The sequence below is a fragment of the Peromyscus maniculatus genome, chromosome 14 (assembly GCF_049852395.1).
Source record: "Peromyscus maniculatus bairdii isolate BWxNUB_F1_BW_parent chromosome 14, HU_Pman_BW_mat_3.1, whole genome shotgun sequence".
NCBI classification, from domain to species: Eukaryota; Metazoa; Chordata; class Mammalia; order Rodentia; family Cricetidae; genus Peromyscus; species Peromyscus maniculatus.
The window spans coordinates 71,027,844-71,041,076 of NC_134865.1; the positions used below are offsets into that span (position 1 = coordinate 71,027,844).

At 46.6% G+C, this 13,233-nt stretch overlaps 1 protein-coding gene across 3 annotated transcripts in view; it reads right to left on the minus strand.

Moving 5' to 3' along the window:
* Positions 1-1,858: 1,858 nt before the first annotated feature.
* Positions 1,859-13,233, minus strand: part of Efcab11 (EF-hand calcium binding domain 11) — a 163,590-nt gene continuing 152,215 nt past the window's right edge. For all 3 annotated transcript variants that reach the window (XM_076551216.1, XM_076551217.1, XM_006986862.4), the window contains one exon: positions 1,859-2,066. In XM_076551216.1, coding sequence (XP_076407331.1) covers positions 1,988-2,066 — 79 coding nt within the window. In that variant the 3' untranslated portion in view covers positions 1,859-1,987. The remainder of the gene's footprint in view (positions 2,067-13,233) is intronic.

A 13,233-nucleotide genomic window follows, 5' to 3' on the forward strand; every position in this document is an offset into this window, starting at 1 on the left:
AGAGCACCGACTGCTCTTCCAGAGGTCCTGAGTTCAATTCCCAGTAACCACATGGTGGCTCACAACCATCTGTAATGAGATCTGGCGCCCTCTTCTGTATACATAATAAATAAATAAAAAAATCTTAAAAAAAAAAAAAAAAAAGAAATCTAAACTCTCTTTTATGTTTTGAGGTCAGGATGAAGGACTCAGTTTGTCTACCATGATGGAAACACGTGCTGAACAAAGTCAGCCTGGAGCACTGCGAACAAAACCATCCACACGTCTCAACAACACCAGCGATCCATTGCGGTCTTTGAAGTAACATTTCATTCATGCTGAGAAATGAGTTTCGTGGCTTCTTCATTTAGTTTATGAATGTTTGAATAAGGCTTTAATTTTCAACAAACTCGGTTTTGGAATCATTTTAGATTTATAGAACAATCGTGGAGACACTGGCGCTCCTGCACACCCCTCACCTAGTCTCACACTGTCACAGCCAGCAGAGAAGGCCCAAGCTTGGGTGATCTCTACTGTGCATTCCCAGGGGCCCATGTAGGAGAACAAATTACATTTAGTTGTCCCATATCATTAGGTTCCTCTGGTTTATTACAGTTAAAAACTTTATTTTTCTTAAGGCTATCTGATAATAATATATACAAGCAGGAAGCTTCTTTAATGTTTGCTACACAAATTTACATTCTTACTTGATCTTTTAATGTTTAACACTTTAAAAACAAATTACATTCATTTTTTTTTTTACAAATGTTAATGTTGTGAAATCTGAACACTCACAATGACAATATCAGTATTTCAGAATTACTTTTAATAGATGTTGTTGCTGGAGGGCTTTTCTCCAGGTTCCACCAAGCCCCGCAGTCCCACAGTCCATGTATAAAATAATCACTCAGATGCTTATATCACTTATAAACTGTATGGCTGTGGCAGGCTTCTTGCTAACTGTTCTTTTATCTTAAATTAACCCATTTTTATAAATCTATACCTTGCCACGTGGCTGGTGGCTTACCAGAGTCTTTACATGCTGCTTGTCCTGGCGGTGGCTACAGTGTCTCCCTTCTTCTTTCTGTTTCCCCAATTCTCCTCTCTCCTTGTCCCGCCTATACTTCCTGTCTGGTCACTGGCCATCAGTGTTTTATTTATATAGAGCGATATCCACAGCAGATGTTATGTTATATGTTGAGTGTCTCGATTTGCTCCAGGAAAGTCGTCACTGGAGTCCAGGGGAGCGGTGGGGTGTGGAGACTCCTAACACTTTGGGATGGCTGAAACTTCAGGTGTACAGCAAAACTACCTAGAACCAGAAATACACAGCAGAGGGCTGCTGGCCAGCTCAGGCTAGCTTCTCCAAAGTAAGAAGCCTAGGTCCAGGCTCCTAAAGGGACCCCAAATCACACCCTTTTGCCCATTAAGACTCCAACCGCATTCTGGTTTTCTCTGTATAAAGAATGGCAGGCAGGCTGGCCTGAGCTGCTTTCTATGTGTTGTACAGCCAGTGCCCTGCCACAGGGTCTTTAGATAAGAGAAGTCTTTGTTTCCCTAGCATTTGCTCATTGCTTGGACCACAGTAAGCTTGACATTCAACCAAAGTTGAGCAAATGAAGGCCGATGACATCACAGGACAAAGCTAACCCTCCCCAGAGCTAGGGACCCAAGCAGGCGAGGAGCAGGATGAGCAGAGACTCCAGTTCACAGTATGAGGAATGCAGAGCTGACAGGAGAGGAAAGGAAACAAACAACAAGCAAACAAACAAACAAAAACCCACTGGGTGGCAGGGCCAGCAACAGCAGCCTGACTCAGGGCTCTCAGCGACGTGGAAGGAGAGTCCTACCTCTAGGTCCAATATCAGCATCCAAACACTGTAATTAAGAGTTTACTCACAAGTACACAGCACCACAAAAGAGTGAGATCTGCGTGGCCTTCAACTAGATTACAATTCACTGATCTGTCCAGAATTGCCAAAAGTGCTCCATCCACAAGCATCCGGCTTCATTTTGCCTGTCCATAGTTCATGGCATACTCAAAGTCTCGGAAGCTGACGTGACCGTCCGAGTCTCGATCTGCTTCCCTGGAAAATGACACGGAAAGTTATTCACACGTTATCCCTGTCAGCACCTCCATGTCAAGAGTACACTAGGATCTTCCCCTCTCTGCAGGTCGGCACGAGGGAGGAACCAACCCTATGTGAAGACCAAGGTTGAGGCTTGTGCTTCCCGCCTCTACACTGCTAACACCTGGAGGAAAGAAGGGGTATTTATTAAAACCTACAGAGACACAGCTGGAATGCATTTGAGGGGTGGATCTAAATGTATAAGCTATACAAGAAAGGGAGGAACAAGGGGCCGGGGCTGTAGCTGTTGATAGAGTGCTTGACTAGCATGCACGGAGCCCTGAGTTTCACCCTAGCTCTGCATAAATCTGGGAATAGTGGGGCACACCTATAATCCCAGCACCAGGGAGGTGCAGGCAGGAGGATCAGGAGTTCAAGGTCATTCTCATCTACATAGTGAGTTTGAGGCTAGCCAGGGCTACATGAGAACCTGTCTCAAACAAAAGTAGGAATAATTATTGCTCTATCTATGTATTGATTTCATACATATTACATTTACATACATAATATACACATGTACACATACATATATGCATGGTATAACAAAAATGTGAGATGAGTAAACAGAAGAAAAATGTTTTAGCAGCAAATAGTGATGATAACCAAGTCTGATGTCCTACACACCACTGCCTTTACACCCCAAGACTGCAGAATCTTAGCATCAATTCTGGGATTGACCCAGGTCATACACAGAGCTACTGAGCCTTAAGGAGATCTGAAAGTTTTCTAAGGATCACACTGCTAGAAAGCAGCTAAAACCCAGCTCAAACAAGGACTGTGAAACTCGGAAGTCAGGACTCCATCATCTCTTGCCACTGTCACCCTATATAAGCAAGACACCCCCCAGGAAGAAGTTCCCGCATGGCGAACCACAATTCTATGGTTCCTTGCTGGCTTCACTCATATCCTCGGAATCACTGTTAAATCCTCACACGCACATGCTAAGCTTCTCTAATTCCTATGAGGAGTGCTGGAGACGTGAGCCCTCGACTACGAGTGTGGGAAGCCTCTGAGGGGGTGTCCTTGGAAGCTCTGCGACATGGGCTCTGCTCCCTGAACAGGCAGCAGAGGATGGCACCCATTCTATGTGGTTAAGGGAAGAGGCACCCAGAGCACAAACCACCGCCAGCAGCAACTCATCGGCTCTGCCACCAGGAAAAGAACCGCCTATTAAAGAACACGGAGCGCGGTCCCAGTTCCTCTTGGGGACATCCTGAAACAATGCAGGGCACGCCTTCTTTGGAGGTCTGTGGTTGATGCAAATGACATTCTGCAGAAAACAATGGGATCGGCCATGACAGAGGGCCTTTAAAAGCAAAGACTGGCCTAAGCAAGAAAGCCACTAATCACTGTAATAGTTTTAAAGCAGGCTTTTAAAATATTGAATTCTAAAATAAACTTTCTGAATATTTCATGCCAAAGTCTCTGAAGTCTATAATGGTTCTGGATAGAGTGATGATAATTTTTCTTTCTTTTGAAGTAGAGAAAAAAAAAAAACCTACTTCTTTGCCCCAAGGCAAAAACCATGTTGCAGTGTGTTGGGATAAAATGACTGCATACCACAGAGGCTATTCTTCTTGTTATATCTCTTGGTGAAATATCCATGGTGATTTCATGCTATACAGCACGCAGAGCATAATGTCAGATCTCCTCTAAGGGATTTAAAACAATCCTGGGATCGCACATCACTGACTATGGGATATAAACCAACCTTTCAATAAAATTAGATAATTGAAGATTCTTCATATTGCCTAAGTATTTGATTAGATAAAGAGCCTCCTCTCCCTTTCTATTCTGAATTGGTACGTCTGAACTATAAATCTCACAGGGTGAATAACCTAGAAAAGTCCTCTTAGGATAAACTGCTTCTGAGGATAGTTTGAGTTTATTTTTACTCATTTATTGGGCCACTAGAAGACTGTAGAAAAGCAAATCCCTCTGCCCATTTTTTTTTCTGTCAACAACCTGTTGTTATTGTATTAACATTTAATTATTCTTGTTGTCTTTGTTACAGCGTTCCACTGGAAGGTGGCTACACTGTCACCAAGAACGTGAAAGGGGTGAGTCATCTCTATGGCTTAGAGAGGGCACTGCATTTCCAGACCAAATGGAGAGATATTCGATAGATCCTGTTTATGTTTAGAATGAGACACAGTACAATATCTGATGCTCGTTCTCATTGCACACATATGAACTGGTCCTTTCAACGTGAGCAGAGGGAAAACTGAAGTTCAAGGGCTAGAAGTTTAAAAGCTATGACATGGAGTTTTTATTACCGACACAAGTATTCTGTGGAAGACTGGGACACCCGCACTAAATCACAGTGTGATGGGAACAGATGGGCTGGTGGGAAGAGCTGGGGATGTGGAGAGGGGAAGACTACCATTAAGTAAAAAGGAACATCATTTCTGTTTACAGTAAAGTCTTCAACCCTGGTTCTGAAACCGGAACGCATTGTTTTAGTGTCGCCGGCAAGTATTCAGCATCACAATATCTCAGCACCTCTCACCCCTACTAGAAATTATCTCCAAGAGTGCAGGAACTTTTGCCCACAGCGGTCCCCACCTCTTAGCTCACAGCAGGCAATGGCTGTGTGCTGAATAAATGAATCTGCGGAAGAAATGGAGCTGGGGGAACCAGTGACAATATTAGGGACAATGTATTACCTCCCGGGAGGTGTCGGGATTGAATAAAGAGACTGTCTTACCACAGTCGGGAAAGCAGCCAATGAAATAAAACTCGGGGAAGAAGCCACCTCCAAATACCACCCAGAGATTCACGAGTAAGTCCATTATGGTCTCTGTGCTCAGCTGCATTCGGCAAACACAGGGCAAGCATGGGAAGAACCACAGGAGAGACGAGCTCTGGAAAGCAAGGCTGCTGAGTGTGGTGATGGATGAAGGAATCCCTTGAACATCAGGCAGGACAGGTAGATGTAACCAACCCAAGGTCCACGGGCCACGAGCAGGCAAGGGCAGCTGTGAGTGTAGCTCAACATAAAATCATAAGACTTACTTAAAACATTATGAGAGAGACATACATACACAGAGAGATAGAAAGACAGAGAAATAGAGACAGAGTTTGTGTGTGTGTGTGTGTGTGTGTGTGTGTGTGTGTGTGTGTGACTTGATCATGTGCGTCTCAAGAATGACCTTCATAGATGACAATGTTATGTCACAGCATCAAAAGGTTGCACACACTTGGTAGAGCTAACAGATAGGACTCTGTGAACCAAAGCTGAACCCTGGATATGCGCGAGTCTACCTTCCCATGGTGGAACCAGTGAGGAAATTGCTCTCTGATGGTTTGACACACAGACAGAGCTCCGGCCACATATCTAAGCTCAAGGCTTGGAATGGGCTGCTGAAAGGAACTGGGCTTACAGAGATTCATGAGGGAAAGTAAGTTGCTATTAACAATAGTAAGTGCTTTCCAAAACTTCAAGTCCAATGACATTAAAGGTCCTTTTGATTCATGTTTAAGATGCATAATAGAGACCTGCCTGGAGTTGCCTTTGGCAGTAGGGACTCCAGAGAGCTGGCTGCTCCCTGTGACTCCCCATGAACAACTGAGGAGCTTTTGGGAGAAAAAGATGAGAAGGAAGAAAAGAGAGGTGCAGGAAGAGGAGTTCAGGAAGAGGGGTGCAGGAAGGGGGTACACCACACAAGAGGATGGAAAACTGACTAAAAGCACTCTAGCAAACTGCTACGTTCACAATGAGCATCCATGGTGCTTAGTATAATAACCTCTTCCTGACCTCCACCCAGGGCTGTGACAGATGCACATGCGATGAGGAGCGTGGGGGCGTGTGCCTGGAGTCAGGGGCTGAGTGGACCAAGGGGAGAGCTGTCTGAGCAGAAGCAGTGGGGGGCAGGAAGGCAAACAGCGCGTGGTGATGTGGTCCATCAACTGAGCTAATTCCCAGAAGGGAGGGCTGGGGGTCAGATGCTCTCTGGAAATTTGCAGGAGGCTTGAAAAGTGTTCAGGTTCCTACAGGGTACGGGATGGGGTTCTACACAACCCTCTCTGGACTCGGGAGTGCAGGAAGACCTTCAGTGACCTTGTGCAATGAGACTTTGAGGCGGGACTGGATGGACCACCCAGCTGAACTCCAATGTTTTCACTCTGCTAAAACAAACGTTCTTCCATCCACTGTATTACAGCAAGAAGTGCTGTACAGTTACTTTCATGAACATGAGAATCAGTGTTTTTCTCCTGTATCTCCCCAGTCGGTCAGCCAGAGCTGTCTCTTGGTGATGCTGTGTGGACCTTGGTAGCCAGAGTAGGTATTTCCCTAACCAGAGGCTATGAGGTCTGAGCCTCAGGGAGCTGGGGATTCCCACTGTGATCTCTCATGAGGCAGGCTACAGTATTGTCAACTGGTTTCTGAGGGGGAACACAAGGTTATTTGCATGTGTGTTCACCTATACGTGAATGTACATGTATGTGCTGGTGCGTGTGGAGTCCAGAGGATGAGCTGGCTGTTGTTCTCAGGCGCCATCCACCTTTTTATTTGAGGCAGGGTGTCTCACTGACCTGGGAACTGATACCTGGGCTAGGCTAGTGAGCTAACAAAGCAGCAGAGATCTACTTGTCTCCTTCTCCGCAGTCCCTGGATTACAAATGGGTGACACCACACCCAGCCTTTTTTTTTTTAATATGGGTTCTGGGGATCAAACTCAGGTCCTTGTGCTTGCAAGACTAGCACCCAATTAACTGAGTTGTCTACCTAACCCCAAGAGTTCTTACTTTAATAAAAAATATGTAAATAGCGAGCGTTTCTCTATAGTAGTAGCTGTTTCTTACACAAAACATTTCTATCAGAATAATTTCTTAGAATGCCCTGAAAAGACTTGTTTCTTGAAAAGTTGTTTTTGTTGTAAAATCATTGCAGAGGAACTCTTGGCAGGCTTCCAAAGGCAGATTTCAAGCTGGAATACTGGCTTTCCCAAAGTTACTTAAGGAAAAAAGAAAAACTAAACAAAGAAACAGGGAGAGAAAGGCTTACAGATTGTATTACATTAAAACAATGCAATGTTCTTTATTAAAAACGACACCAGGAGGATGAAAATGACATTTTAAACTGGAAACAAGAATGTAACTAGCATTTTTGTTACATTACAATCCTATAAATATCTATATTCATTTGAGTGGAAGTTAGAGGTTATATGGTACATAGAATAAAGAGGATGGGGTGATGGCTAGTTCTGTCTAAAAGTATTATTTAAGAGGGGTTGAGGAGATGGTTCAGTGTGTAAGCACCTCTGTGACAGCATGAAGACCGGAGTTTAGAATCCCAGGACCCGCACGAAGCCAGACACAGCAGCACACATCTGTAATCACAGCGCTCTTACAGGGAAATGGGAGGCAGGGACAGGAGACCCACAGGGATCTCACGGTCAGCAGCAATAACAAACAGACCCTGTCTTAAACAAGGTGGGGGGTGAGGACCCACACCCAAGACTTCTGGCTCCCACGTGCATGCCTGCATACACAAAAACGGTGAAGAAACTGAAGTGTTCCTTAGTGTTCCATATTTCCCTCTTTAGTCTGAATCTCCCCAACAGCCTGTTTCCTACTGGGAAATCCTCAGCGGCTAGAGCAGGGTTTCTCAAGCTCAGCAGAGAGTTTTGTAGCAAAGAGTGCTGTGTCACAACAGAGCATGACCACACACTGTGGGTGTTCAGCAGGCTCCCCGGCCTCTCTCCATTAGATGTCAGTTAAAAATGTCTCCCCAAGCTGCCAAGTGTTCCTGGGGTGGTAGCGGCAGAAGGGAAGACCAAGTCAGCCTTGGTTCAGAACTAGTGAGCTACAGAAGCCATGGCTCGGTGGATAAAGCACTTGACATGGGAGCATGAAGACCTGAGTTCGAATGTCCCGAACCCATGTAAAGTCGAGATAGGGGAATCCCTGGGAACTTGCAGGCCAGCTCGCCTCGTACATGCAGTGATGAATAGCAACAAAAAGGAAATCCTGACTCAAACAAGGTGGAAGGTGAAGATGCACACTGGAGGCTGTCCTCTGATCTATACATGTGTACTATATATGTACACACACACACACATCCATACATGCACACACAATATACATCAGAAACACAAGCATGCACACACACACACACACAGATTAAAAAACAATTGTCTTAAAGACCTTTCTTCATCAAGTACTTTGAGTGTCATCTGAGGCATGTGCTTCCTGAATGGATGATGCAGCTAATGGCCTGATCCTGTGTCTGGCCAATGCTAGGTTTCAGATGGAAAACAGCCCAGTGCAGACCCACACCGAGGGGCTCCTGCTGGTGGAAGCGGGGCTGCCAGACATCTCTGTGTTCCTAGAGAACACACTGACAGTCAGTAATTATATGAGTCACTGCCATCATCAAGCATGGTTTTTGAAAGCTGACACCGTATTTGATTTTCTTGAAACATGAATGAGAAATTCAGTGTGGAAGCAAAAATTTAAATGCGAAAAGTTTTTATGGAGGGCAGTGTTGGAAGAGAGGAAACGGAGAGAGTGCATCTCTTTCTTCTTGGGTCTATAGGGAATGATTTCAATGGAAGTCAAAACTGCCATTCTCTTAGGGACAAAACTGTCATATTGACAGAACAGGAAGAGTAAAAATTATCCACCAAGCAAGGAGCCCCTGCTGGGGAAGAGAGGACCCGCCAATTGAAGATGCAGTAATGACAGCTTCCCCCACAGGCGCCTTCTCTTGTGAGGAGCCTGCCGCTTCTCTCCACCCGCGAGCCTGCCTCTTTGTTGATGAGAGGCCTGCCGGGCTCCGCAGCAGTTGCGTTGGTAATGTGTTTATTAATTTTACCTTTTTAAGGACACATGTTAAGGAAAGCCACTCAGATGCACAGGGAAGATTAAAGAGATATGGGGTGACTTCTGTGTGACTGGCGATCTCTTCCCTGTTCACTGGCCCCCTCTGTGCTCCCCTTACACTCTGCACCCCACTTGACTTACACTGTTGCGGGGACACTTTGCCTCGGCCACGCCCAACACCAGGTATCTTTAGCTGGGACTGCTCAGCTCAGACACCTGGCATGTGTGCACATATGCACACACAAACATAAAATACAGAACTAGAAGGCTTTACGGCCCTACAGGCTCCCCCCCCCCCGCCCCTTGACCAATCAGGGGACAGGATTCAGTGGCTAACCTGGGATAAACTATCCATCTTTGTCTCTTGGACAGTCAACTCTGAGGTCTTTCCTTTGGTCCACTGGCGGTTCTGGTGTCACTCACTGTAGTACTGAACTCGAGAACAGACGCGATAACCTGCACTCAAATCTTCCGGGCAGGCTATGTTTTCAGCAGGAATCCAGACGCAGACAGTAGGAGGTTTCTTTGGAGAGGTGCAGGTTGTTTGGATGGTGCATTTAAATCGCCATGAGCCAGAGCATGTCACTTTGGATCCTCATTTAGTCAAAGGGACCTCAGGACTTGCAACAGATCCGTCGCCAGCTATTGTCAAAATGCTCTTTAGACCAAATTAAACCCTGCCTTTACAAAGACAGCTGGAGTCTGAAGTTGTGGACAGCCGAAATGGCAGTTCCAGGAAACGATACCAGCAGACCTTCTCATCACTATCGCACGCACATCTATGCAATAGTATTTAGTCTGCCAACAACAAATAGTAGGACTAAGCCTTTAAGCATCCCTTCATGGTAAAGACCACACGCACCCAAATATAAGGTCCTCCCAGGATGACTTGGGAGGCAGAGGTGCAGGTGAGGGCTGACTGAACAGGTTTAGATGGGTCTGTTGGATGAACGATGAATGATGAAAGGGTGCCCAGACCAGACCAAGAATAAAGAATTTCAGAAGCCATGGAGCCTGGGGTCTCATTAGCACCAAGTGCGGATAGGAATAATAACGAAGCGGTTGCCATTAGTTACTTTCCCACATCCAAGCTGCGCGCTCCACTAGGTAGCAGCTGGTACCTAAGTGGGACAGAGCCCAACCTCAAATTCTAGACATAGGACTGGACTGGCTGAAGTCAATCACTGGACTCTTACCTTCCCCTTACCACAGTGCTTGGTTCAAGAACTGAACCAAGAATTGGCTTATGCCAATTAATATCTGGCATTCCTTCCCTGGCCACAGGTGATTGGTAAAGAGTAGATCCAAATGTCATCAAGTCTGGAGATTCTGTCTGCAAGCTGAAGGAAGGGTCTTTCATTTTGGACACCTGGATGTGAAAGGGCAGTCCAGTCTTAGGACAGCCTTTTCCTTCCCTAAGGGTGCAAATCTCCACGCAGCCCTGGCATGCAGCAGTACACAGATCTGACCATTTGTGCACAGGCATTCAAGTGGTAATTATCGGGTGAAAACAGAGCTCTCCATGTGGATGGGAGGGCTCAGAACAGCCAAGAGAGCTATAGTCTTATCAAAACATACCCGGAGCTGGTCTTGTGTGAAGATTCTTAGTCACTGGCCCAATAAATCCCCTGGTATTTCAAGCCTTTTGTAGAAGACTTCTTGCCATTTGCAGGAGAAACCATCTCAATGTGCCCAGTATCCTGCCTTCAATCCTTTCTACACCTCGGTAGAGGAGACAATAAACACACAGCAGCCTCCCCCTCGTTTGGAGTGGATGTTTTCTCGGGCTCCAGCAGAAGCCTGAAACCACGGACAGCGTCCAGCCCTCTGCATACTGTGTTTCTGCTACAGATGAGTGTCTATGGCAATGTCCAATTAGGCACCATAAGAGATTAACAACATCAATGAACCGCACAATAGCACGGTGATAACCATACATCACGATGAAACTGCTACCACGATCACTGTCACACGTTGGGGCCACGATTAATTTAGTCCACAAATTCATTTATTCAACACACAGTTATTGCCCTCTATGAGCTAAGAGGTGGGGCCAGCTGTGAGCAGAAGCAAAGTAGTGAGCGACCACAGGCAGTGAGTGTGCAGTGTGACAGGACAGTGAGTGATCACAGGCAGTGAGTGTGCACAGTGTGACAGGACAGTGAGTGATCACAGGCAGTGAGTGTGCACAGTGTGACAGGATAGTGAGCGACCACAGGCAGTGAGCGTGCAGTGTGACAGGATAGTGACCACAGGCAGTGAGCATGCAGTGTGACAGGATAGTGAGTGTCCACAGGAAGTGAGTGTGCACAGTGTGACAGGATAGTGACCACAGGCAGTGAGCGTGCACAGTGTGACAGGATAGTGACCACAGGCAGTGAGCGTGCACAGTGTGACAGGATAGTGACCACAGGCAGTGAGCATGCAGTGTGACAGGATAGTGAGTGACCACAGGCAGTGAGTGTGCAAAGTGTGACAAGATAGTGATCACAGAAGTGAGTGTGCACAGTGTGACAGGATAGTGAGCGACCACAGGCAGTGAGTGTGCAGTGTGACAGGACAGTGACCACAGGCAGTGAGTGTGCACAGTGTGACAGGATAGTGACCACAGGCAGTGAGTGTGCACAGTGTGACAGGATAGTGACCACAGGCAGTGAGCGTGCAGTGTGACAGGATAGTGATCACAGGCAGTGAGGGTGCACAGTGTGACAGGATAGTGAGCGACCACAGGCAGTGAGTGTGCAAAGTGTGACAGGATAGTGATCACAGAAGTGAGTGTGCACAGTGTGACAGGATAGTGAGCGACCACAGGCAGTGAGTGTGCAGTGTGACAGGACAGTGACCACAGGCAGTGAGGGTGCACAGTGTGACAGGATAGTGACCACAGGCAGTGAGTGTGCAGTGTGACAGGACAGTGACCACAGGCAGTGAGTGTGCACAGTGTAACAGGATAGTGATCACAGGCAATGAGGGTGCACAGTGTGACAGGATAGTGAGTGACCACAGGCAGTGAGTGTGCACAGTGTGACAGGATAGTGACCACAGGCAGTGGGCGTGCACAGTATGACAGGGATAGGTGTCTGTGTGCTATATGTATGCAGTGTGCACACACGTGTGTGTCGGGCACAGAGGTGGGCACACTGGGTGTGTCTCGTTCTGTCACTCTCTATTCTCCTGAGACTGAGTCTCCGAGGAGCCGGGGCCTCGGCTGGCCGACTTCAGCCCCCCTGGTTCTTCTCTCTCCGCGTCTCCACCCCAATAGCGCTTGTCCCTGGCTTTTTACACAGGTTCTGGGGACTTGAACTCAGGACCTCACGATCGCCCAAGTGCTCCTACTTGCCGAACCACTTCCCCAGACTCTACGTTTCGTTCTTCCTGTGTGGCTTTCCCTCCTGGACAGTGACAGAGTGGAGCCTCAGCAAAGGGAAAAGTGGGTGGAAATGCAAGCACGGTAGGTAACGTGATTTCTCCCCAAAGACTCACTTGTCCCCAGTTACGAGGTCTAAGAATGCAGAATCATAAAGTCAGACACATTCTAAAAGGAGGAAAGAATGTATGTTTAGATGTCTAATTATCGACCGCTTGTGGGCCTGGGGACACGTGCAATCAATACGTGGCCCAAACTCCCACGTCTGGCAGTCTGACATTTCTTCTGGAGCAAGTGTTTTAGAGTGTCGCTAACAAACACTGATGTTATCTTGTTCTTTCACTTCAGTTCTCTGGAAGAGAAACTGTGATGTAAGAAAAACAGCAGAGGCCAGGCAGCCCTAAGGATGAGGAGAATCAACACAGCATCTTGAACTAATCATTAAAAAAAAAAAAAAAGGCTTCTTGTACTTTGGCTCACCAGCTCTCTATCCTCAACGCTGTGTCAGGCCACCTCTGGGGATGCCAAGGACAGTGTGGTCCAGCAGAAACTGCCCAGGAAGGAGCCCCAGTCTCAGCCGGGCTGCCCCAGGACTCCGTAACCTTGGAGAAGAAGGCTTTGTGATCATTGGAAAATCTCTTAGCAGTTCAAATTCCTAGCTTCTCACTTGTCAATCTGAATGACTGGACCAGATGATAAAGTCTGAATTGGCTATATCTAAAATGTGACGAGTCTGAACCAGGTCTCTGTCAGACAATCAGTGTCTTGGAATATGGAAAATTGACAAAGCAGACTACCTTCAGTTAGTCCTTTAAAAACAGTAGCTGGAGTCTTTGACCCTGTGGATGGTCCTAAGGAAACATACACAAATAAAAATGCAAATGAAAAGAAAAAAGACCCGGCATTCAACAGTGGGAAGTATGAAGGGGA